The sequence below is a fragment of the Stegostoma tigrinum genome, chromosome 5 (assembly GCF_030684315.1).
Source record: "Stegostoma tigrinum isolate sSteTig4 chromosome 5, sSteTig4.hap1, whole genome shotgun sequence".
Lineage (NCBI taxonomy): Eukaryota > Metazoa > Chordata > Chondrichthyes > Orectolobiformes > Stegostomatidae > Stegostoma > Stegostoma tigrinum.
In genome coordinates, this window is record NC_081358.1 from 90,815,484 (window position 1) to 90,843,291 (window position 27,808).

General features: G+C 42.0%; 1 protein-coding gene across 2 annotated transcripts; it reads left to right on the top strand.

Annotated features, from left to right (window-relative positions):
- Positions 1–18,416: 18,416 nt before the first annotated feature.
- Positions 18,417–27,563, top strand: pdp1 (pyruvate dehydrogenase phosphatase catalytic subunit 1). Of its 2 annotated transcripts, XM_059646132.1 has the most exons (3): positions 18,439–18,515; positions 20,585–21,806; positions 23,496–27,563. In XM_059646132.1, exon 3 carries the CDS (start codon positions 23,538–23,540, stop codon positions 25,161–25,163), a length of 1,626 nt encoding a protein of 541 aa, XP_059502115.1. In that variant the 5' UTR covers positions 18,439–18,515; positions 20,585–21,806; positions 23,496–23,537; the 3' UTR covers positions 25,164–27,563. The 2 variants fall into 2 exon arrangements, with proteins under 2 accessions (XP_048385321.1, XP_059502115.1); XM_048529364.2 differs by lacking the exon at positions 20,585–21,806 and having other exon boundaries at positions 18,417–18,515.
- Positions 27,564–27,808: the final 245 nt, after the last annotated feature.

Below are 27,808 nucleotides of genomic sequence, written 5' to 3' on the forward strand. Positions count from 1 at the left end.
ATGACTGTGCATTGTGATCAGAGATAATGGGAACTGCAGATGCTGGAGAATCCAAGATAACAAAGTGTGAAGCTGGATGAACACAGCAGGCCAAGCAGCATCTCAGGAGCACAAAAGCTGGCGTTTCGGACCTAGACCCTTCATCAGAGAGGGGGATGGGGAGAGGGTTCTGAAATAAATAGGGAGAGAGGGGGAGGCAGACCGAAGATGGATAGAGGAGAAGATAGGTGGAGAGGAGAGGATAGGTGGGGAGGTGGGGAAGTGATAGGTCAGTCCGGGGAGGACGGACAGGTCATGGAGGCGGAATGAGGTTAGTAGGTGGTAAATGGAGGCGTGGCTTGAGGTGGGAGGAGGGGATAGGTGAGAGGAAGAACAGGTTAGGAAGGCGGGGACGAGCTGGGCTGGTTTTGGGATGCAGTGTGGGGAGGGGACGAGCTGGGCTGGTTTTGGGATGCGGTGGGGGAGGGGGAGATTTTAAAGCTTGTGAAGTCCACATTGATACCATTAGGCTGCAGGGTTCCCAAGCGGAATATGAGTTGCTGTTCCTGCAACCTTCGGGTGGCATCATTGCGGTACTGCAGGAGGCTCATGATGGACATGTTGTCTAAGGAATGGGAGGGGGAATTAAAATGGTTCGCAACTGGGAGGTGCAGTTGTTTATTGCGAACCGAATGGAGGTGTTCTGCAAAGCGGTCCCAAAGCCTCCGCTTAGTTTCCCCAATGTATAGGAAGCCACACCAGGTACAGTGGATACAGTATACTACATTGGCAATGTGCAGGTGAACATCTGCTTAATATGGAAAGTCATCTTGGGACCTGGGATGGGGGTGAGGGAGGAGGTGAGGGGACAAGTGTAGCACTTCCTGCGGTTGCAGGGGAAGGTACCCGGTGTGGTTGGGTTGGAGGGGAGTGTGGAGCGGACAAGGGAGTCATGGAAATTAGTCACCTATTCCCAATTCCTTCGTCTCCGCCGCATCTGCTCCCAGGATGAAGCATTCCACTCCCGCACATCCCAGATGGCCGCGTTCTTCAAGGACCGTAACTTCCCTCCCGTAGTGGTCAAGAACGCCATTGACCGTGTCTCCCGCATTTCCCACAACACATCCCACACACCCTGCCCCTGCAATAACCGCCCTAAGAGGATCCCACTCATCCTCACATACCACCCCACCAACCTCCGGATACAATGCATCGTCCTCCGACACTTCCGTCATCTACAATCCAACCCCTCCATCCTCACCCTTGGCTGCTTTCCGGAGAGATCACTCTCTCCGTGTATCCCTTGTCCGCTCCACACTCCCTTCCAAACCCACCACACCCAGTACCTTCCCCTGCAACCTCAGGAAGTGCTACACTTGCCCCCACACCTCCTTCCTCACCCCCATCCAGGCCCCAAGATGACTTTCCATATTAAGCAGATGTTCACCTGCACGTCTGCCTATGTAGTATACTGTATCTACTGTACCCGGTGTGGCTTCCTCTACATTGGGGAAACCAAGCGGAGGCTTGGGGACCGCTTTGCAGAACACCTCCGCTCGGTTCGCAATAAACAACTGCACCTCCCAGTCACGAGCCATTTTAACTCCCCCTCCCATTCCTTCGACGACATGTCCATCATGGGCTTCCTGCAGTGCCACAATGATGCCACCCGAAGGTTGCAGGAACAGCAACTCATATTCCGCTTGGGAACCCTGCAGCCCAATGGTATCAATGTGGACTTCACAAGCTTGAAAATCTTCCCCTCCCCCACTTGCATCCCAAAACCAGCCCAGCTCATCCCCGCCTGCCTAATCTGTTCTTCCTCTCACCTATCCCCTCCTCCCACCTCAAGCCACACCTCCATTTACCACCTACTAACCTCCTTGACCTGTCCATCCTCCCCGGGCTGACCTATCTCCTCCCCACCTCCCCACCTATCTTCTCTATCCATCTTCGGTCCGCCTCCCCCTCTCTCCCTATTCATTTCAGAACCCTCTCCCCATTCCCCTCTCTGATGAAGGGTCTAGGCCCGAAACGTCAGCTTTTGTCTTCCTGAGATGCTGCTTGGCCTGCTGTTTCATCCAGCTTTACACTTTGTTATCAATGACTGTGCATTTTCAGTTTGTATCTCTGGTGCTGATATTCAACTGCAATGCAAATTACTCTTTAAGTGCAGACTGTGACTGTGCAACTAAAAGCTAAAAATAAAAGTTTACTGCCACTTCTCTTGTTCTTTGCCTTTTGATCTATTGAAGCCCTCCTGAAATGAAATGTATTACTGCCACGTATGCAACTGTAAACAATTACCTTCAAATAATTGTGTGTATTTTTAAGTGCATTTTGATTCTGCAGAAACTGCTCTGATTTCCACAACAGTGGGACTGGGGGGTCATCATTATGAAACTGTTTGGGAACAGGTCCAAATGGTAAACTGCTATAAAATCCTCAAGTCAATTATGGATTATCTTACATATGTCCTACGTCAGCAGTTCACCACTGTTCCAAAATCTTGGTTGGTATGCAATCTATATTTTAAAGATTTTTTAAAGACAAATGTTTCTTAAATGGAAATTAGAGAAAAGCATCCAGTGTACTATGCCTAAAAGAACTATAGTTACTATGGCTTTATCCACGTTTTTTAACTCAATGGGGGAGGATGGAATTTTTCAAATTAACGCCCAAAGCGGGATAATGTTGGCTCAGCAGCAATTCTGCAAACTCACTGGTTTTTATGTGAGTGCAAAGCCACATTGAGACAGTTTCATGTCACTAGTGATCTGTGCTTCTAGGAAGAATTCTCCTATTTGTTCGACATGAATTATAACTCAACTGAAGGTGATCTGGTCTTGCATCTCCAACAGTCCCTTCAAAGACATGAAATGTGTCTCCTAATGGAAACAATCTGAACGATTTTGTCAGTAAGCTGTATTCAAGCAACCTCCTTCCCTGTTCCAAACCCAACTGAAAATGGCAATGATGCACTACTTGTCACAATTTTCTACCTTTGTAAACATATATCCAATTTAAGGATACAACATTTTTAATCTCCTTCCATCCAGGAAGACATTTCAGTGACATCATTGACCTCGATACAATGAACGAGTTAAATATTTTAGTTGATGTATTTTAATCAGACAGTAAACTACTCTTAAAATACCATTTAAAATGGAACATCAACAAGTGAGTGCTGTTGTTATATTTGACACAAAGAGTTGCTTTAAAGTCTGATCTGCAGTTTCGGCTTTGTGGAGTGCCTGAATATACTCCAATGGTAGACAACTGATGTAATCCAATGCAGTTTCAGTGAAGATATTTTTGAGGGGCTCAAGCATGTTGTGAAATCAGTTTCAGAGGTAACATGTTAATGAGGAGGTAAACAGGATATAGAACTCGTGACTTGTAGCCATGCTCAGTCTATCATGCAACATGTAACATTATGGAGTGTAGCTGTATTTTTGTGTAACAAATAGTTACCAATTTCTGTAATAAATTTGTATGTTGATCAATCCTATCATGAATTTACCAGACCTGGAGTGAGATAGGTAAATTTGTTTGGGTAAAACACGAAAACTACATGATTCATTTGGAGAATGCCAACCAACTTGTAAATCAGAAAGATTCTCTGTCTTCGCCTCTTCCCTGGCTTCACCCATTTGAGAAAGCCTTCAACAGGCAAAGTGTCAATCAACATTTTTAATACATAACTGACCAATCTCATAGGTTACTGGAAGATTTCCTTCCCTTCCATCATTTTCCCAATTTCCAACCCATCCATCTAACCATTCATAAACCCATCTCGTACTATTCCAAACACTATTCCAAAATATTTCTATCCCAAATATCAGGTTGGCCCAGTCTTATGAAAGGCTTATGTGACCTGCTGAGGAGTCTTACCTGGCCCTCCACCTCAGTTCTAAACACAGGGGGGAGATGTGAAAGTCTCAGGAAGGAGATACACTCGAATCAGAGACTGTTTCTCCCTTGTGTTTGCTGCAGCAAATAGGAGGGAGAAATGGAAGTGCAGCGAGCTACATGAATATGATTAGCTTCACTGAAGCACTGGGGGTAGCTATAGTGACTGCTGTGAGTCTGCTGTGAGGGGGAGATGGAGGTGACAGAGAGAGATTGGACATCTGCCTGATGGGTGAAAGCAGAGGCATTTTGGGTGGAAAGTGGTTTTGGTGGAAAATAGCTCTGGGTCAGGAAGCAAGTCAGGTGGTAGTGACTTCAAGTTAAGGCTGAGGGAAATGACAAAGCTGTCTCCATCCTGAGCATGTGCTGGTCCCCTGAAGGAAACTGTCAAGAGGACAGAGCAGAATTTTGGAACACATGACATCATGCATCAGGAAGAGAGAAATAAAGGAAGTCTATGTGATGTTGGGAAGGAAAGAGTTTGTGGCGATGGAGAGTAGTTTGGCAAGAAGAGTGTGTAGCAGGGGATGGAGAAATATAAAAATAAGACTGAATATTATGGATTTTTTGGCAATGTTGGAGTCTTTTTTTTGCATGACTTCCATTACATGGCCTAGTGAGTATTCTCTCCATAACTTACCAAAGTGGCCTCACTGACTACTTACCCTGCCTCTATGGAACGCTCACATCTTTTATTTCATCCATCTTCTATTTTTTCTTACCTCACTTTCACTTCCCTTTGCTAGCTTTTCTTCCCTTGAATCTGAGCTCACTCTCAAGTTCCCATCAGCCCATTAATCTGTTTTTCAACAGATCCAACAGCACTAGAAAATCGGCCTGTGAGAATATTAATTCAAGTCTTGCTAAGGACTGCCTCAAAACTAGTCCCATTGCCTCAGAATTATGGTGCTCTCTTCCAACAGTTCTCCAGCCCTGTGGAAATAGAGGGTGGAAGGAAGGGTGATAGAAATGGTTAGAGGGAGTGAGGTTTGGAGGCAGAGTAAAAGGGTGGGAGGAGGGAAAGAGAATGGGAGGGGAACAGCGTGGGAAAGAAACATAGTGGGAGATAGAGAAAGATGCTGTGTAGGGATGGGATGCAGGTGGGAGGGTGGTAAAATAGGAAAGGGTGAGTGGTGTAGGAAGGAGACATAAAAGAGTATGGGAGGGAGGGAGAAAGTGAGACAGCAAGAGCAGGTTTGTGAGCATGTGGCAGATAGAATGTGTGTTCAAGTGGGAGAGAGATTATGCAGGTGAATGAGAAAGGAAGAAAATGTTTACAGAAGTGGTTGAGCAAGAGAGTATGCTGGTGATTGGGAGAGAGAGAGGATGTACAAATGCCAAGACTGGGTGTGACTACACATGCACCCAGTCTTCCTCTGCTCCTCCTTGTCTTTCCCCAAAAGCCTATTCACAAAGTAGGCTGGGGGAGGAGGGAAACCTAGGCTGAAAGATAACCCATTTTCAACACTCACATTTCCACGAATTCTCCTGAGACGAGCTTGGAAAGTATGTCACCAGGGAGTAATTACCAGGTCAATGTTACAGCTGAATCCTGAACTACTCTCTCATCCCCTTACCATCCCTAGGGATGGACAGTCTAGTTTGTTTCTTTCTACCTGTACTTTTTTAACTGAAAATGCAACCATTATTAGTTGGATGTGCCATTTGACACTTTTAATTAGCCATTTTTAATAATGAATTACTCAATTATGTTATCAATCTATTGCTTGGATCTTTTTTCTCTTCTGAAATTCTTGTTTACGGTTATGCCAGACCTTAACTTCCTGAAATTTGTTTGCCACCCACGCCCCAAAGAGAGAAAAATTGAAGTGTGGCCCCCTCCATCACCACATGGAAAGGTTGGATAACCCTACACTACACCATCCACTTGCTCTCATCTTTAAAGTATTTGTACCGTTAGTCCCAATAGTGCAGCTGTCTCTAACTCTTCATCTCTGCTTGGATGTCAATCCATGACCAATGAGAAATGGCCAATTGTAAAAATTAAAAGTGTTAAGTAGTTTTGTGCCTGTAGGTGGCATTGTGAGACAGACCAAAACTGTTGGAATATTCATTAAGGCTTTCTCAGGTATTATACAAAAAAAGTAGAGGTACTAATTCATCTTGATGAAACCTTCATGAATCTTCCGCACACTTCTGCAAGCATTCATACACATTTTAAATTGTACCATCAAATGTTTAATTTTTTTTGACTAAAATGTATCACTTCAGATTTTCTGCATTTAGTTTAATCTGACATCACATTGCAAAGTTCACCAGGCTACCGATGTTATTCTCAGGTCTGTTACTGTCCTGTTTCCCTTAAAATGCTATTGGATTCAGGGAAGAATCAGAAGGAGATACCATTCCCAAGAATGGGAGGAAGCTTACAGCAACTTTGACTGACACATATGAGGGATGAATACCACCCTCTTTCAACATCTTCTTTCAGTTGTTTCTGTTTGTCAAGAGACTCATGAATTCACACAATTGTATGATTACAACACAATCACTAATAATTCAGAATTGTGTATGTATTGCAGCATGGTGAATATGTGTATTGTAGTCAGATCATCCAGTCTAAATGGCTATTCGCAAAATCAGAATGGGCAACTTTTGAGTGGCCAAGCCCAATGGGCCTTTAAGAATGGGTCAAACACAAAGCATCCACACAAGACAAAGGCCAGCAAGGATCTTCCCAGGAAAACAAGATTGGTTCGTGTATTAGAATACTACTAGCAAACTTGCCAGAGTCCTGGGTTCCTGCCGTGACCGAGCATGGAGAGTGGTATGAGACTTTGACACATCAGAGCATGGATGACGAGGACAGCTCCAACATCTCTTCATATTCGGTATCAAGGATTCCATATGAATTGATGAATATTCCAACAGTTGATCTGTCTCATAATGCCACCCACAGGGGCAAAACCACTTATATTTTTAATATGCAATTGGGGAAGTTCTTGTTTGTCATTGGACACCATGACCTTGACCAGGAAGGTTGATTGGCTGAAGGCCAGGAAGCATTGTGGAAGGATGAAGCAAGGAGGGATAAGAAGGGACACCTATTAGTTATTCCCTCAGTGAAGACTTGATTAAGTCCAGTACAGGAGCTCCAACAACTTGGACAGAGAGAGAAGCTGACAACATGCCAGACCAACCATTACCAAATTCACCAGCGCCAACTACACAGCCTGGCCAAGATCAAATGCGCAGATAGTACGTGGTCCTACACTACTAGTGAGTAGTAGTCCAGATAGAGATTGCAACAAAGACTTAACGTTGTGATGGGTAAACTAATTTATATAAGAATCGGGAGTTTTAAAGCGAAAGAGGCGGGTTTTAGATAATATTTAGTCATATAGCCCCTTCTGGGTTTTTAGTGTACTTTGTGAATGAAATTGTGCTGAATTGCAATTCAACTCTGACCCTTTTGTTCATGTCATATAGTCTCCAAGCAAAGCAAACATACGTAGAAACTGAGACAACAAGGTGTGGAGCTAGATGAACACAGCAGGCCAAGCAGCATCTTAGGAACAGGAAAGCTAACGTTTCAGGCCCAGAACCTTCATCAGAAATGGGTGAGGGTAAGAGGGTTCTGAAATAAATAGGGAGAGAGGGGAAAGCGGATCGAAGGTGGATAAAGGAGAAGATAGGTGGAGAGGAGGCAAGTTAAACAAGCGGGAATGGAGCCAGTAAAGGCGAGTGTAGGTATGGAGGTAGGGAGGAGATAGGTCAGTCCAGGGAGGACGGACAGGTCAAGGGGGCGGGATGAGCTTAGTAGGTAGGAAATGGGGGTGCAGCTTGAGGTAGGAGGAGGGGATAGGTGAGAGGAAGAACAGGTTAGGGAGGCAGGGATGAGCTAGGCTGGTTTTGGGATGCAGTGGGGGGAGGGGAGATTTTGAAGCTTGTGAAATCCACATTGATACCATTGGGCTGCAGGGTTCCCATTGAAATTTCCAAAGCACGACCAACACTATGCCTTGACCATTTATTTTTATCCATCTATAACTGACGAGAAGACCTATTTTGAAATCCTGCACTAAAGATCATTCCCTATAGCAATTATATTATAGGAATGTATCCACTTTAAAAATTGCTCGTGAAGTTTCCATTAGCCTGACTTCTTTGTAAACAAAAATCCTAAATTTATCAGTATTACATAAATGTTTGAGAAATTACTGTGATTGCAAATGAACTTAATGCCCTATGTTATTTATTAAGAGCTCACAGGCTCCTTGACCTTTAACTGGATTGTCTAATTGACATTTACTTTGCCAGTGTGAAATACAATCCTGGTTAAGTGCTCCATCTGGAATTATCATGATAGTCTTCTTGGGTTCAATGGCAATAAGTACAAAGGGATTCGCTCTTCTTTCTTTCCATTACTTCCTCTCTTCACTTCAGGTGCTCGCACGTATCGTTCTCCGCTAACATTCAAATCCACAATTACAGAAATAATGCAGTGCTGTGTTATATAGAACTTTTAAAAATCCATGCCAATAGTAGAATATTGTAGAATGTTTTAGCCTCTACTTAATAAGTAATGCCAATTAGCTTTTTGTGTAAGTACTATTATATGTAGGTAAGTTCAATGCATCATAATTTATAACATGTAGTAGCAGGTTCACTGTGAAATCTACATACTTTAATGCACATGTTGTTCTCTTTCTGAACAAGCTGAAATATCAGAGTATTTTTGGTGCTGGCTCGAAATCAAATGTTCTTATATATAGATACAGAAGCATTACTCCAAAGGTGGTACATCAAAATGACATTAGGAGCTTTTTATTACACTGCTTAAAGCAATTCATTCTTACAATTCCTTGTTTTAATATTTTGTGGCATGTCACAGCCATTTTGCACCAAAACAAGCAATGCATTTTCAAGTTGTTAATTTTCCTAATATAAATTAAAATCCATGATGTTATTCCGTCATTTCTTTCTTATTTTTTATAATTAGTTTTATTTGATTCTCTTTGGTGAAAGGTAAATCTTTGTGCTCATAAGAGATTATCAGGATTACAGCTTTTGATTCTCCCTGGGATCAGCTTCAAGCATTTGTAGGTAAGGCATGACATGAGTTAACCAGAATATCAAATTGTGGCTTACCTGTCTGAAAAAGATATGCGACCTGGAGAACCAGCTGCATTTACACCAAAACTAAATCAGGTAGCCCAAACCATTTTCAGATAGGGCGTAATTTGGCTGCTACAGCATTCTTGGTCCAAAAAATAAATGGGATAAATATAAAATGGGTTACTAACTATTACCCGTGTTACATTTTTACACAACAGAAAGATCCACACAGAAATTCTGTTTTCTGCAATAAGTAAGTGTCACAAAGAACTTCATATGTACTCCTGTAATCCAGAAATGCAAGTGGTGAAGGATAAAACTGAAGCCATTCTTTATATATTTTTACAACATTTATTTGCAGATATACATACATACACCCTGATACATTAACTACAGCTGCAGTGTGTTCCTACTTAGAAGGAAATAAGTGTGTCCTCAGTTAACATCCACCATCAACAAGCAATTTAAAATAATTCAGAGATTCATTTCTTACTTCAGATCAAAATTCGAGTTTATAAATACGACTGAAATTTCAAAATAAATTGAATCACAAACCTACATAACGCATTGCATTACTGAGACCTCTCCTCTGGCACTCCTAATTTTACATACCATAATCAAATGATTGATGACTTATATCCACTCACTTAATTTTAGAGACTTCCTTTCTCTCCATTATTTGATCCAAGTCAAAAGTCAGTTCATAATCTTTGCTAAATTGTACAATTCCACAATAAAGGGGAAGATGATGTAATCAAGAGATCCAAGTATTGATCTAATAACTGGATTTGATTCCACATGGCAAATGATGGAATTTGAATTCAATAACAATCTGAAACTAAAAGTCTAATAGTGACCATGAAACCACTGTCGATTGTCAGTATAATCCCATCCGATTCACTAATGTCCTTTGGGGAAAGAAACTGCCATCCTTACCTGGTATGGTTTACATGTAACACAAGACCCACAGCAATGTGGATGACTCTGAACTGCCCTCTGGGCAATTAGGGATAGACAATGAATGCTGGCCGAGCCAACAACACCCATATCCTCTGAATTAATAAATGACTCGCAACATAACATTCAATACTATCTTCATTATATTCATTGTACAGATTCTCTTTCTAAATATGTGACAAATGGGATCCCATTCCTTCACAGAAGTCTATGTTTTGGAAGCCAAAGTACTTTTAACAAACCATTATAATGACTTCTCACAATATTCCCCATTCTAGGCAACTGGCCTTTGGATGTGATAGCTCTGTTAATTGTGCCATGATCGTTCACCTTGCCTCTGTCCAGTCTGATTTACCATAATCTGTTCCTCAAGACTTACATCACAAAATACATGAACAAGCTTAATTAGTGTGGCGGGTGCTTTGATCCCTCTTAACGTATAGCTCTGATGTAGGAAAATTCCCTAATTTTATGTTGCATGCACATGCATTATCGTTCCTTGTTGCATTTTCATCGGCAGTGTAATAACTCCACAGAGGCCTATATCCCACCATCAAGTCACCTGTTATTTACACATGAAGACCCCTTGATACTGATCCAGCTCCCTCAGAGCCAGCTCTTAGTATCAGAATGTCTGATATTCCTGTTCTTATCTGTCAGCCAGGGCTTCCTGATGGGACCAGGTTAATAGCCTCAATCAGGGAACTCTTATTCTGAGATCCACCTGGCTGATCTCATTGAAATTACTATAGGCAGCAGTAGTTACAGCACGTTGAAAAGCCCTGGAAAGGCAGGGTTTCATAATGAGGCACACATTAAGTGTCTAAAGGCTGGAGTCTGGGGGTAGGGTAGTGAAAGTGATGTCATGTCCCAGAACTGAATTGTGTTCTGTCAGGGCAACAATCCTTTTAAGACATCGAATTACTCAAGACAGCTGTTAAAAATGACTGGTATTTGTTTCAGAGGTGTGTGATGGAGATGGGGCAGCTGAAAAATCTGAAAGCTTTAGGGGCCCTTTGGTGCAGTGATTGTGTCCTTGTCTCTGGTCCAGGAGACCCTAGTTCAGTCCCACCTGCTCCGGAAGTGTTTAATAACATCTCGGAATAGGTTGATCAGAAAACAACTCAATAACATTTCTGCAACTTTCTCAAGAAACAACGTTTCATTAGTCAGTAATCCCCCAAATCCTATATTCCACTTTGACTTACTGTCGAATACACAATGATAAAAACTGTCTCCCTTCAATTCAGTTTTCGCTATTCCAGATACACTGTCACAGTGTTGTTATTGGAGCATTCTGTCATTTCTTTCATATTCCATCGATCTTGGGTGACCATAAAGCCTCCATAATCTTTTATATGGAACACACTTCAAGCCTTCAGAAAGCCATTTCAGTGCTACCTCAAGTTTTTATTTGCCATTGTGCATATTATATGCTGCTCTTGTAGTGCAACAGGGTCAGTGCACCTGTGACGTATATGGAGAAATTGTACTGATCTTGGGAATGGTAGAGGTGGTGTCCATTGTCACTGATTCAGTGCTACATTGCAACATTACTTCAGTAATTGTTCTGAGCTTTTAAATGAAACTGTCTGCACACTGCTAACTGAACTTACAATTAAAAGAAGAATATCCATGTTTCATGGTGAATTTTCATCGGTTAACTTCCAGATGACTGTTAACTCCACACTCCCATCCAACCCCACCACACCTGGCACTTTCCCCTGCAACCGCAGGAAGTGCTACACTTAGAATCATAGAAGCCCTACGGTGTGGAAACAGGCCTTTTGGCCCAACAAGACCCTTGGAGCATCCCAACCAGATCCATTTCCCTAAAACCCACCTAATCTACAGAATCCTGAACACTATGGGCAATTTAAAATGACCAATCCACCTAATCAATACTGCACACAATACTCCAGGAGTGATCCCATCAGGGTCCTGTAGAGCCTCAGATTTCTTTGCTCCTGTGCTCAAACCCTGGTGCAAAAAAGGACTCAATACCATTTGCCTTCCAAACTGCTTGTTGTACCCGCATGTCTCTTTTCAATGACCAGTGTACAAGAACAGCCTGGTCCCATTATACATCAACGTTCCCAACCTCTCATTTTAAAAAATACTCTGCCATTGTTTTCCCCAGCACAGTGGACAACTTCATATATGCTTTGATTTGCACAATAACCTCTTAAGTGGAACTTCATTTAAAGCTTTCTCAAAGTCCTAATACAACAAATTCACCGGTAGTCTCTTATCTATTCTGGTATTTCCATCCTCAGAAAGCAACAGTAGTTGGACTTAAAGACCAATGAAAATCCTGTACCTGATGGGTTGCATCATATAATTATATAGAAAATAGCTAGAGAGCTAGCCCGACCCTTACTTAAAGGGGACGGAGGATAAACAAAAAAATTACGACAGGACAGTTAGCTTAACATCTGTTATTGGAAATACGTTAGAGTCTATTATAAAGGAAGTAATAACAAAACTCTTAGAAATACACAAGATAATCAAGGACAGTTGTAATGGCTTGATGAAGGGGAAATCTTGCTGAGGAATTTATTAAAGTTCTTCAAGGATATATCAAGCAGAATAGACAAATAGAAACCAGTAGATATTATATATTTGAATTACCAAAAAGCATTTGAAAAAGTACCACATGCACAGCTACCTAATAACAAAACAGCTCATGGTGTTGTGAGTAGTATATTAATATAGATAATGCATTAGTAAACAAATAGAATGAGGATGAGAGATCAGCCAATAATTTGAACAAGTGAGTCTGCACAGGTAACAAAGACACACATGTAGAAGAGTTTCAACAGCAGATTAGCCTAGATAGGGAAAGAAGTTTATATTGTCATAGAGGTGGATGTAGACAACCTTCCTAATTGTTAGGTAATTACAGATTAATCAGAACATTTTGTTACAGTCCAGCAACACTGATGCAATAATCAGAGAGAGAAATGGAGTCAGCAGAAAGTGTGAAGTAAAGGGTTAATGATACAAATACTTTAATAATGATTCATTAAACACGTTTAGTAACTGTGTCACTGTGGTGTCAGACCACATGGAACTGAGGCCTGATTGGAGGCAGAAACTAAGCTTGATTGTCTGTACTTCTGTACATAGTTTATAGGCAATATTGTTTGTGCTAGAGTGTCCATTCCTTATATGATTTAAACAGCTAGAAGCTCCTAATATTCTATAGTAAGGGAAGTAAATGCATGATCTGGCCTAAATGTTTAACCAATTAAAGTAATAGCTCTCCCAAATCTAGGTACTAGGAGAACATAATTAACAAAGGAATCCAGAAAGTTGGTGTAGAGGTGAATAATGACTCAATGTCTTGAGATTATGGGGATCAATGAAGAGGACTTTGATCAGAAAGATCTTGGGCCAAGAATATATTTTTTGAGGATTTCCAAGGGTAATGATATGCCCTCACACAAATCCCAGGCCCCAAGATGACTTTGCACATCAAGCAGATGTTCACCTGCGCATCTGCCAATGTGGTATATTGCATCCGCTGTACCCGTTGTGGCTTCTCCTACTTTGGGGAAACCAAGCGGAGGCTTGGGGACCACTTTGCAGAACACCTCCGCTCGGTTAGCAACAAACAGCTGCACCTCCCAGTCGTGAACCATTTCAACTCCCCTCGCATTCCTTAGATGACATGTCCATCCAGGGCCTCCTGTATTGCCACAATGATGCCACCTGAAGGTTGCAGGAACAGCAACTCATATTCCGCTTAGGAACCCTGCAGCCCAATGGTATCAATGTGGATTTCACAAGCTTCAAAGTCTCCCCTCCCCACACTGCATCCCAAGACCAGCCCTGCTCGTCCCTGCCTCCCTAACCTGTTCTTCCTCTCACCTATCCCCTTCTCCCACTTCAAGCCACACCTCCATTCCCTACCTCCTAACCTCATCCCGCCCCGTTGGCCTGTCTGTCCTCCTCTGAATGATCTATCCCCTCCCTAACTTCCCACCTATACTCCCCTCTACAAGCGCCATCCCCACCCCTTTAACTTGTCTCCTCTCCACCTATCTTCTCCTCGATCCACCTCCCTCTCTCTCCCTATTTATTTCAGAGCCCTCTCCCCATCCCCCTTTCTGATGAAGGGTCTAGGCCCAAAACATCAGCTTTTGTGCTCCTCAGATGCTGTTTGGCCTGATGTGTTCATTCAGCTCCACACTTTGTTATCTCGGATTCTTCAGCATCTGCAGTTCCCATTATCTCTGACTATTAACATGAAATGGTAGCTGATTGTTTTTTAATATTCGTTATGAATGAGTGGCACAGCAGTTCACATTGCTGCGTCACAGCGTCAGAACTCCGGGTTCAAATCCACCCTCAGGTGACTGTCTGTGTGGGGTTTGCACATTCTCCCCACGTCTGCATAGGTTTCCTCCAGGTGCTCTGGTTTCCTTCCACAGTCCAAAGATGTGCAGGTAGGTGGATTTGCCATGTTAAATTGCTCATAGTGTCCAGGGATGTTTAGGTTAGGTGAATCAGACATGGGAAATGCAGGGACAGGGGAATGGGTCTGGATGGGATTCTCTTGGGAGGGCAGTGTGGCCTTGTTGGGCCGAATGGCCTGTTTCCACACTGTAGAAATTCTATGATCCGAGATATAACGTTCCTCGTTAACTTTTATTGGCTGCAGAGTCCAAAATCTTGTAATTAAATCAGACTCATTAAAAGTAATAAACCTGAGCAGTTTGATCGCCATGTTTATCATTACAATCTGTGATTTTACTACGATCTTTCCATTCCCTTTTATTATCTCTTTTATCACATACAAAAACTCCTGAAATGAAGTTTCAGGTGCTTTTGTACACATCTAATTTATTTTTCCTGAAAAAAGCCTGTCTCCATGCATGGAAAGCATTCAATATATTCATGTGCTGATTTATGCTGAGTGAAAATCTAAGTAGTACAGAAAATGGTATTATGTACGAGGTGCTATAAAAGTAACTTTGAAATGGCTATTTGTTATCATTTGGTTATTAAACTCAAGATCACAAAGGAATCAGACTTAAAGGAAAGGTATAGCTTTGATGAACATGGAATCAAGCCTGCTCTACCATTCTACAAGATCATAGCAATTCTACTCTAGGCCTCATCTCCTCTTTCATGTCAACTCCTCATAACCCTCAATACCCCAGCATTTCAAAATTCAAGCTACTTCCTCTTTAACTACTTTCAGTGATCCAGCCTCCACAACATTCTGGGGTAGAGACTTCCAAACATTTATTATCTTCTGGGAGAAGACATTTCTTTACATCCGAGTTTTAAATGAACGTCCACATATTTTGTCACAATATATCCTATTTTAGGATTCCTGCACTAAAGGACACATTTCTCAGTATCTATCCTGTCAAGCCAACTCAACAAGATCATTCATGTAACTCTTCAAAACGCTAATAGATAAAGGCCTAAACTGTTTAGCCATTCAGCCTTTCTGCGGAAGGGCCACCGGACCCAAAACGTTAACTCTGTTTCTTCCTTCACAGATGCTGCTAGACCTGCTGGGCTTTTCCAGCAACTTTGTTTTTGTACTCTTTCTTAAATACAGAGACCAAAACAGTAAAAGACACTTCAAGTGCAACCTCATCAACATCCTACATGATTGTAACAGGCTTCCTTATTTTTAAACTCCAACCCCAGAGCAATCAAAGCCAAAATTCCATTTGCTTTCCTAATTACTTGCTGCACCTGCTATCTAACTTGTTGCATCCCTGCACAAGAACACACATATCCTTCCGTGCTGCAATTTTTTTTGGAGTCTGTCTCTATTTAAATAATAGTTAGGCTTTTGATTCAACCTACCAAAGTTCCTCACTACCTCACACTTGCCCACATTAGATTCTAATTGCCTTATTCCTTATGTCCTCAATATAACTTGCACTTCCACCTATTTTTGTAAAGTCAGCAAATTTGGATACATTGCATTCTACCCTCCTCCAAGTCATTAATATAGGTTATAAATAATTGAGGAGTAATTCTTGTGAGACTCCACTAGTTATGTTTTTTAAAACCTGAAAAATACCATTAATCTCAACTCTGTCTTCTGTGTATTCGTCAATCCTCAACGTATGCAAACGCATTAGTGGTATGGTGATTCAGTGGTTCATACTGCTGCCTCACAGCACCAGGACCCGGGTTCAATCTCAGCTTCTTTGTGTAGTTTTCACGTTCTCCCCGTGTTGTGTTGGTTTTTGCTGGGTGCTCCATTTTCCCCTCACAGCTTAAAGATGCGTAGGTCAGTTGGATTAGCTATGTTAAATTGTCCCAAAGTGTCCAGGGATGTGTAAGCCAGGTGGTTAGTCGTGGTAAAGTTGGGATTATGGATTATCGATTATGGGGGATGGGGGATGGGTGTGCTGTATGTGGATAGGATGCTCTTTGAAGGGTTGGTGCAGACATGATGGGCGAATGGCCTCTTTCTGCGGCGAGTAACCCACCTCCTGACTCCTCAAAGCCTGATCACCATCTATAAGGCATAAGTCAGGAGTCTGATGGTATACTGCCCACTTGCCTGGATGATTGCAGCCCCAACAACACTCAAGAATCTTGACACCATCCAGGACAAAGCAGCCTGCTTGATCAGCACTACATCCACAGGCATTCACTCCCTCCACCACCGACTCTCGGTAGCAGCAGAGTGTACTATCTACAAGATGCACTGCAGAAATTCACCAAAGATCCTCAGACAGTACCATCTTAGGAGCAGGAAAGCTCATGTTTCGGGCCTAGGCCTTTCATCAGAAATGGGGCAAGGGACTACTCTCTCCGTGACTCCCTTGTCCGCTCCACACTCCCCTCCATACCCAGCACTTTCCCTTGCAACCGCAGGGAGTGCTGCACCTGCCCCCAAACCTCCTCCCTCAACCCCATCCCAGGCCCCAAGAAGACTTTCCACAGCAAGCAAAGGTTCACCTGCACATAAACTAATATGGTGTTATGCATCTGCTGTACCTGTTGTGGCCTCCTCTACATTGGGGAAAACCAAGCGGAGGCTTGGGGACCACTTTGCAGAACACCTACGCTCGGTTTGCAATAAACAGCTGCACCTCCCAGCCACGAACCAATTCAACTCCCCCTCCCATTCCTCAGTCAAGATAGTCATCCTGGGCCTCCTGCAGTGCCACAACGATGCCACCCGAAGGTTGCAGGAACAGCAACTCATATTCTGCTTGGGAATCCTCCAGCCCAATGGTATCAATGTGGATTTCACAAGCTTCAAAATCTCCCCTCCCACTACCGCATCCCAAAACCAGGCCAGCTTGTCCCTGTCTCGCTAACCTGTTCTTCCTCTCACTTATCCCCTCCTCCCACCTAAAGCCGCATCCCAATTTCCTGCCTACTAAGCTCATCCCGCTCCCTTGACCTGTCCGTCCTACCTAGACTGACCTATCTCCCCAACTACATTCACCTTTATTGGCTCCATCCCAGTCTCTTTAACTTGTCTGTCTCCTCTCCACCTAACTTCTCTATCCATCTTCAATCTGCCTCCCTTCTCTCCCTATTTATTTCAGAACCCCCTTCCCCTCCCCATTTCTGATGGAAGGTCGAGGCCCGAAACGTCAGCCTTCCTACCCTTAAGATGCAGTTTGGCCTGCTGTGTTCATCCAGCTCCGCACCTTGTTATCTCGGATTCTCCAGCATCTACAGTTCCTATTATCTATTTACTTTCAGTCCCAGGAAATTGAGCAGAATTTTGCCTAGCCTGTACTCAATCAGACTACAGTGTGCTGGACAACTTCCCTACGATGCCAAGTCCTGCATTGTCAAGGTGGAGGTAGCTTCATTTGGCGAGATGGTTTGCAGGGATATGGGGGAAGAAGTCCAGATTGACATGAGTAATAGAACCGGTGCAAACATAATGGGAGCAGATGGCTTCCTTCTGCTCCTGGGAAATTCTATAATTCAAACTGGATGATGGCAAAACAGGCGGTGTGAGAGCAAGTAGGAAGCTCAGGAAAGCGCACAACCCCTCAATGCTCAAAGACTTACAACGGGTGTGCATTTTCCCTCCTCTTATCCGCCGTTTCTTCCTCAGCCTTTCACATCCTTTTAGCGTCTTTTGTCCTGCTTGGACTTGATACCCGTATCTCTTCCCTAGATCTCTCATCCTTAATTACTTCACACCAGCACACCCGTCCCCAACCATGTTTTTTTTTCTGTCTCTTTTCCTGCTTCTTACTCCAGGGCTGGTCCTCCTGGTCTCCACGGATCGATACTTGTTTCCTCTCTCCCTCGTCCGTCCTATGCTACAGGTTTTGGACAATGTGAACAACCATACCGGCGCACCTCACAGCCGTTCTGAGGAAACCCATCACACGCGCTGCCATACCTGCTGAGTTTTTCCAGCAACTTTTTTTTGTCCCTCACAGCCTCTCGCGCCTTCGTGGTGACGTCTCTGCGGAACCCACCCCCAGGCTCAGCCAATCAGCGCGGGGCTGGTGTCAATGTCAAACGGTCGGAGCGCGTGCGCGCCCGGTGGTTTGTCGGTGCTGCTGTCATAAGCGGCGGTGCACGGGAGCGAGGAGAGAAATTCCCCTTTCTCGGGCTGTGAATGGCAGGTTCGTACCAGTTAGCGTCTGGTGGGGTTAGAATGGAAAATAAAATCTGGCCGGTTGTGGTGGTTAGTTTCCGTGTACCGGGAGGGAGGCAAACCAGCTTTGACAGACCCAGCGGGTGTCTTGGCTCGAATTACTGAGTGTTGTTGCCGTAGCGGGTGAGGTGTGGAGAGGTCGGCAGGATACGGCACCGTATATTTGGGAATGAATTGAGCAGTGTCTGTCCGTTGGGCTGACAGCCTGCGGCTTGGGCGGTGCCCGGAAAGCTGTGGGGCGGTGCTACTCGGGCGGGGGTCCCGAGGGAGTGGGAAGGGCTGTGGTGATGCGATCCCCCGGCGCCGGTGTTCGGATTGAAATGTGCCACTGGACCGGAGTCCAGATGTGTGAAGTAGCCGTTGAGCACCGAGGCCACTGGCTGGTGCGAAGTGCATACCGCATACCTGCTGTCATTGAGCTAAAGAGGGAATCGAGATGCGAAAAGGTGTTTAATGCATTGTAACTAAATTGCAGAAAACGCTGCGAGTAGCTTAAATATAGCCTTGCTTTTTTTTCATTTATGCACTGAATATCGATTAGCTCGGTGGGCTGGACGCCTGTTGCAGAGCGAGCGATGCAAGGTGTGGGTGCAATTCCTGCCCAGGCTGAAGTTACCGTGGAGAACTCTCCACCTCAACTTCTCCCCATAACTGAGGTGTGGTGTCCCTCTGGTTAAGCCACCACCAACTGGGTATCTAATGAGAGCAGCCCTGTGGTCAGGTTTGACTATGGTGACTCTACTATTACTCCAGAGAAGTATTTTTGATTATGTAAAGATTAGAAATTTACTACATGATTTTAATGGAAAAGATTTGAAACATGTTTAGGCTTAAATACTTGCACTATCATTCTTCAAGTATCTCTCTCCCAAATGTTCCAGTCTTTGGATTGCTTGGGACCAGAAATCCAATGTGGGTTTGGGTCTTCTGTAGAGTCCCAATATGCTGTACTATGTGGGAATGACCCAGGTGGTTTCTTCTTTTGGTGATTACGGTTTTCCCCAGATCTTCTGAAAAGTCAGATTTTTTGGCAGTACTTGACTGGAAAGTTACCCAGGAAGTTTAGAACTAACCTGCTCCACCATACTACATTCTAAAATCTAACAGTCTCCCCATGTAGCCCTCTGTAACCTGTTGACTTCAGCACAATCCCACTATTTTATCAACATAATGACTTAACCTCATCCAGCCTATTTATCTATTCATTCATCTAATTATGCACTCACTTACAATGAAATTGAACACTTAAGCTTACCAAAAAACTACAAGAACTGTGGCTGCTGGGAATTGGAAATAAACACACACAACAAATAACTGGAACAATGGTCTAGTCTTCCTGCTCCTCTGCTATTCATCCAGCTCTAAACCTTGTTCTCAGGTCTGGCAGCATCAGTGAAGAGTTATCAGAGTTAATGTTTTGGATCCAGTGACTGCCCTTCGGTAAACTTTAAGTTTATCATTTGGCAGTGTTGTATAAGGAGGTGTGCTCTATTTTCTCTGACTCAATGTCACACTGCAGTGTACACTGCTGATTCAGAATGGTCCAGAGTAAATGCAGAGTTGTGTTGAAACAGAATGAGCAGAGCAGCAATACAATGATAATTGCCACTCCTCAGAAGATGTAGGTCCTTCCCTCTCTGTACTAGTGTCATTCAGTATGAATAGGGATTTGAAAATTTGTCTTTCTCATTTGAGTCAATATTTCAAGCCAATGATTTTTTTAAAAATTCTGATGTAAAAGGAAAACAAGACTGAATGAAGCTCTTGCATTTCAAGTAGTAGCTGGATGCCAAGTGGGTAATCCATCTCTGCTTCCTACTTATTCGAAGCCCTACAGGTGCCTTGTCCACAAGGAGCAGGACAGATCTAACCTAGCCACTTAATGCCATCATAAAAGCAAAGTACAGTGACTGATGGAGGTCACAAATAAACATAAACAGTGCTATCAAGTCACATTTGCAAATGAATAACCATCTTGTGCTTGTTCTGAGAGAGGGTCACCTGAAACATTAACTCTGATTTATTTTTTTCTTCTAGATCTGCTGAGCTTTTCCAGCTTCAGTCTGTGTTCATGCTTGATTGATTTTGTTTCACCCATGGCCACTGAGCTTTGGACTTGTTTACAGCTGTGGTACAAACATTGCTGTAAGAACTGATCTCCCAGGCATGAAATGAGTTGAGTGATTGCATTTGAGATCAAGGCAACATTTGACCAAGATTGGCATCAAGGAACTTTAGCAAAATTTAATTCAATGAAGGGGAAAGCTCTCCGTTAGCACAAAGAAATTTGATTGCAGTTGTCGGAAGACGATTATCTCAATCCAAAGAAATCATTGAGAGGTCCTCAGTACAGTAACCATGCCCAAACATTTTCATCACTGATTTTATCTACTTACTGATGTCATGAATGAGGGATGTTTGATTTTTGCAATGTTCATTACCATTTCCAACTTCTTGTACTGAAGAGGCTTATAATAATATATAGAAAGCCCTGAAAACATCTAGCATAGGCTGGTGAGTGGCAAGTAACATTTGTACAATATAAATGATCTCCAAATGGAGAGACTTTAACCATCATGCCATGTTTTACATCATTGAATCTACTGCTATCAACATCCTGGGAATTATCATGGACTAGAAACTGAACTGGACCAATCCTAAATGTGTCTTGAGGTGTGCTATTGCTACAAGAGAAGGTCAGAGGCCAGGAATTCTTTCACCAGTAACTTTTCACCCAGGATTCTCAAAACTCAAGTCACTGGTGGATAGTATCACATTCCAACGTGCCCTCTAAGCAGCTGATCTGATGTTCAGTGCACAGCAATTGTCATGCCAGTGCAGATCACAGCGTTGACATCTGAAAGTGGTTGTCATACACCGATCTCAAAGGCTCACACACAAGAGGACAATATATTTAAAGGGAATTCTACCCCTTCTCTTCCCTGTTTGGATGCAGCTCTAGCAACACTTCATTTACAGCAAAGCAGCTGGCTGGATTGACATTTCAGTATTCACTTTCTGTACCACTGATGCCCACTGGCAGCAGTATACACCATTGATAAGATACACTGCAGAATTCACCAGGCCTCCTTTGACTGCATCTTCCAAACCCTCAGCCTCTGCCCTTGAGGAAGGATAGTGCCAGCAAGTGCATAAGAACGCCACCATCTGCAACTTCCTCTCCAGGCCACGCTCCATCCTGACTTGGAACAGTATGACTTCATTCATTTGCTGTTACTCCCTCCTGACAGCACTATGGGTATCATTACTACATAATTTTTAAAGTTCAGTCATGGGATATGATGTCACTGGCTGGGCCAGCATTTATTGCCCATCCCACATTGTCACTGTGAGTAGCTAAGAGTCAACCATGTTTCTGTTGGTCTGGAGTCACATGTAAGTCAGACTACATAAGGATGGCAGATTCCTTCCCTAAAGGATGTAAGTGAATTGGATGGGTTTTTCCCAACAATTGACAACAGTTTTATGGTCATTATTAGATGATCATTATCATTAGAGCCTTAGCTCCAGATTTTTTTATTGAACTCAATTTCTACAGTCTCTCATAACAAGATTTGGTCCCAGAACATTATTTGGTTCTCTGGATTAATAGTCTAATGACTCGTGCCATGAGGCTATTACGTTCCCTTACACTCCAAGGATTGCAGCACTTCAAGAAGGCAATCTTCTGGAGTGCTATGTCCTGTTCTGGTCACCATCTTATAGAAAGGATATTATTAAGCTGGAGAGGGTTCAGAAAAGATTGACAAGGATGTTGCAGTGAATGGAGGATCTGAGTTATAAGTAGAGGCTAAAAGAATTTTCACTGGAGCATAGGAGGATGGGGGGGGGGGGGCGTGACTGTGGAGATTTTATAAAATCATGAGGTATAGCTAAGGTGACTGGCAGACTTTTTTTTCCCCCCTAGGGTGGGGATTTCAACATCGGGGGCACTTTTTTAAGGTGAGAGGATAAAGATTTTTTTGAAAAAAACTGCCCCTCAAGTCTTTTTTTTAAAGAGTGGTTTATGTGCAGAATGAATTTCCAGAGGAAGTGGTGGATAAAATTAGTTAGTGCTTGAGATGTTTGGATAATTACATAAATGCCTGGACAGATATGAACCAAGCACAGGCAGGTGGGACTTGTTTAGTTTGGGATTATGGTCAGCGTGGACTTGTTGGACCTAAGGGTCTGTTTCTGTGCTCTGATTCTATGACCATCTTCAGTGCAGTTAAGGACAGGCAATAATTTCTGGCTTAGTCAGTGGTGCCCATATCAACAATGAAGTTTAAAAACAAAACAGGTTGAAGAATTAGCCTTTATCTCTCAAACTGAGACCTGAACTGCTGAACATTTCCAGAATTTTTGGTTTTCATTTTACATTTCAGCCTTTGCAGTATTTTGCTTTTATTATGTATTAATGTTTCAAACTTGTTCAAGTTGTATGAAATATTTAATTGTATATTCTGTATGTGATCTGTGTAGCAATCCTTGAACTTGATGCCCTCACTAATATAGTTTATTACCCTAATTTCTTGTTTTTCTTGGCTTAGAAAACACAAGACAGCCTGAATATTGAAAAGTTTGTATTTGTTCATCCGCGCTCTCTAAACTTCTAGTGTGTGTGTGTGTGGTAACTTAAATATTCAAAATTAATGATTGTGCTGCAGTATTTAAATGTTTTCATTATGCAATCCTTAAATCTACATCTTTGATCAAACATTCTATCATCTGCCCAGATATCTCCTTCCATAGTTTGGTGTATCAAATGATTTTGTTGATATCACTCTGGTTAAGTATGTTGGGATGATTTAGTGAATGCTAAATATACTTTAGAAGCATCAATTTTTAATTAAGCTATATAAAAAATTGTGCACTTTTAAACTGTTTCCCCATGCTTGTTTATGGTTAATAAAATTGAATTTGGTTTTCCTCCCTTTTTTAATAGGAAATGCAGAGAAGTTGTTCTACTGTACTCTAGCCTGGTGAAATGTTGGTGCCAATACACCTTCTGTTTCCAGCACTTAGAAATGGAGAGATGAGCAAAATGTATGTCACAGCCTGCCGCCATCACATCTTCCAGAGTCACCTATCTACACAAATCAGTTGGCAAGCAACAGTCAGATTCCTGCGAAAGACTTTACCAAGACTCCTCTTCAAATGGAGCAAACCTGAAGACTTATTTGGTAATTTCCATTCAAGGAACTACAGGACCACTGTTGTGCAATTTTATAACCTTACTCCTCCTCAAGTTAACAGTATTCTGAAAGCAAATGAGTACAGTTTTAAAGTACCCGAATTTGATGGGAAGAATGTTAGTTCTGTTCTTGGTTTTGACTCTAACCAGCTGTCAGCTAATTCTCCGGTTGAAGATCGCAGATGTGCGGCTACCTGCCTGCAAACCAGAGGAATGCTCCTGACTGTTATAGATGGACATGCAGGATGTGCCTGTGCACAAGCAGTCAGTGAAAGACTGTTTTACTATATTGCTGTTGCTTTGCTAAATCAAGAAACCTTACTGGAAATAGAGAATGCAGTGGAAAATGGCAGTGTTGTATTGCCACTTTTACAGTGGCATAAACATCCTATTGATTACTTCAGTAAGGAGGCTTCAAAGATGTACTTTGATAGCTTAAGAACCTACTGGCAAGAGCTAATTGATCTGCACACTGAAGAGACGCCAGATATAATGGAAGCTTTGATAAATTCATTCAAAAGGCTTGACAATGATATTTCCTTAGAAGCTCAAGTGGGTAATAGCAATTCCTTTCTCAATTATTGGCAGTTGCGTGTGGCCTTTTCTGGTGCAACTGCCTGTGTTGCACACATTGATGGTTTAGATTTGCACATTGCAAATGCTGGAGACAGCAGAGCTGTGCTTGGAGTTCAGGCAGAAGATGGAACGTGGTCTGCACTCACACTGTCTAATGACCATAATGCACAGAATGAGAGGGAAGTCGAAAGAGTAAAGTCTGAACACCCAAAATCTGAGGCCAAGACTATTATCAAACAAGACCGTCTGCTTTCCTTGCTAATGCCATTTAGAGCTTTTGGAGATGTTAAGTTCAAGTGGAGCATAGATTTGCAGAAACGGGTGCTGGAGTCTGGTCCAGAGGTGTTAAATGAGAATGACTGTACAAAATTCTTTCCACCTAATTATCTCACTCCCCCATATTTAACGGCTCAACCTGAAGTGACTTACCATAAATTAAGGCCTCAGGACAAATTTCTTGTATTGGCCACAGATGGCCTGTGGGAAATTTTACATAGAGAGGATGTTGTAAGAATAATTGGGGAACACATAACTGGTGTCCACCTTCAGCAACCTATTTCTGTTGGGGGTTATAAAGTGACTCTTGGTCAGATGCATGGTATATTAATGGAAAGAAGAGATCGCATTTCATCTGCATTTGAGGATCAAAATTCTGCAACTCATCTTATAAGGCATGCTGTTGGTCAAAATGAGTTTGGGGCTATTGATCATGAACGTTTGTCCAAGATGTTAAGTCTTCCTGAAGAGCTTGCAAGAATGTACAGAGATGATATAACGGTTACAATAGTGCAGTTTAATACCCATGTTATAAGTACACATTATAAGCATAATGAAGAAAACTGAAAGCTATGGTTTGCAGGATAAATGTAGGTCAACAAAATTTTGGATACGTGAGGTTTTTGAGAAAATGGTACCACAATTGCCTCTCTTTTGGTTAATGTAAGCAAATATTATTACAACTAGGTCACTAGTAATGACTTGATCTCCTGAAAGTTGGAATTTGGTGGCTGTCTGTCTGGCTTAAGTACATTGGAGAGATCTGCAATGCTTTAATGTGACAATTGTAAATAAACAAACAAGATCGAACATTTAGCTTTGTATGAAACAGAAGTTTAATTTGAGTGTCACCAGGTATAACAAAATTCATAATAAAGTAATGTTTATTTATCCAAGTGTAAGTTACAAGAAGGTTTGTGATATGATAGTATAAAATTATATTGATTGCAATTGCTTAGATAACTATTCCAGAAAGTGAAAATAAAATGTAACACTATGGTTGCTTTTATGTTCTAATTCAGATGCTGGTCTCCTGTATCTGCATTAAAATATAACCACAGGTTATATCTTTATAGTTAGTTTACAGTCTGTGCTGAAGTTTGTATTTTGTGCTGCAGGGTCTGTTAACAATTTTTTTAAATTCATTCATGGGATGAGGGCATTGTTGGCATTTATTGCCCAGAGGGCAGTTAAGACTAAACCACATTGCAGTGGGTCTGCAGTCATACGTAGGCCAGACCAGGTCAGGATGGCAGCTTTCTTCCCTGAAGGACACTAGTGAAACAGATGCATTTTACTGACAATCAACAATGGGCTCACAGTCATCATTAGACTCAATTCCAGATATTTACTGAATTTAAATTCCAGCATCTACTGTTGTGGGATCCAAACCTGGGTCCCCAGTCCCCCTGGGTCTCTGGATTAATGGTCCAGCGATTTAATACCACTAGGCCACTGCCTCCCTCACATTTTAAATAAATTATTTTAAGAACTGTGTTCACAGTTTTAACTGTTGTGAATGAGTTCTGTCAAATAGATTGCTGTTCCTGCAGTGAGGATTGGAATGCACTACTACAGTCTGGTTTGGAAGGCAATTGCAATTGATTGCTGTGGTTGCAATTTGATATTGTATTGCCTTCTGTTTTCTCCCACAGGCTTTTCACTAACTCAGGAGAAGGATAAGAAAAGGATCTTTCAATTTTTAAATCAGTTGTAATTTTTGTTTTCCAAATACAAGTAAGATATAAATTATTTAACATCTGTAACAACATATCTTTGGGGAGAATGTTTAATCTAACTAGGGTGTTTTTGAGCTATTTGATCAAATATACAAGCAAATAAGAGCTGACAGCATGCATTTTCATATTGATCTTGGGTCACTAACAGTGTACTTCTGGTGGGACATGTTTTGATGGCCTGGAATAGTGTCTTTCTATAGTTTTGTTTTTTGTTTTGTTTTTGTCAAATGGCACCACTGAAGTAAGACATGCTGCAAACTAAAGAATTGACAATTATGAAGCATGTGTGTCTGAATGCCTAAATATCTTTTTAGGCCTCAATTGTTAGCCAGTCTTCTGAAAAATGCTATACTGTGAAATAAGAGTATTGTATTTGTTAATTAACTAACTGTAATGTTGTGGGAAAGCCTTGACAGTTCCCATGCATTTTGTGCAACTGTCAAACCTCTTGACAGGTCAAGTGCTTAAATGCACGAATCTTGAATTTAAAAAGAGGTATGAATGCTTTGCATTTGCTTTATTTCAATATTCCTTTTGACTTTTGTTTTTTAACATCTGAGAAACAAAAAGGCAATTCTGTTTTGTTTCTATTTGAAGGGATTTTCCAGCGTTTGATTCTTGTTGCATATTATGTTGTGTGTGTGAATATGTATATGCTAAGTAAACTGGCAAACCACAAAACATTGCTACAGCTGTGAAGAGGTTTTCTTCAATTGATTGATTCATTTTGTTAAAAGAATGGTATTTAGGTATGTGCTGTGGTGTGCAGTACTATCTGAAACATTAATATATTTTACAAGGGGGGGGGAAAGGAACTGCATTTCTTTTATAATTACATCAATAACAAATCTGCAACAGCATTTTAGGCACGTATTTAATTTACATAAATTTTACAATTATTCCACTCTTGAGTAACATATTAAAAAGAGCTTGGTGTATATAGAGTATTGGAAAACTATATTCTGGCAATCTAGGTAACTATACCATAATGATATTGCATTCACTGTGATTAGCCATCAAATCACATAATACATTTCCAGAATAATACAGTGCCAAATTCAAGTCTGTGTTTAACAAGTTTTGACTCTGACGTTTGCATAAGGTTTTTCCCCCTGTTTGGATGAACAGGACTATATTTATCCCATTGGTGTCATTCTGAAAGAGTCAACCATTTTCCTTTTTTTGCTTTTTCCAAGACCACCACGGCGGCGGCACCGCCACCACGCCCCCCCCCCGCCCCCCCCATCACCACCCCTTTTAAATGATTTGATGCTTTGCTTTTGCTATTCCTGGATGCCCATTTCACATTTTAATCACTGTAGAATAGCATCCTGTGGGGGAAATAAAAACATCCTAAACTACCTTATTTCTTCACATTTTGTTCCAGTTTAATTTAAGGGGTCAAGAGTTACTTATTTTTATGTTGGTATATAATACTCCTATAACACATGCATTTCCCTTCAAGCCCAAATA

Bases quoted from the DNA above. Each gene is read 5' to 3' on its own strand.
- pdp1 (XM_048529364.2), top strand. From the start codon at position 23,538: ATGTTGGTGCCAATACACCTTCTGTTTCCAGCACTTAGAAATGGAGAG.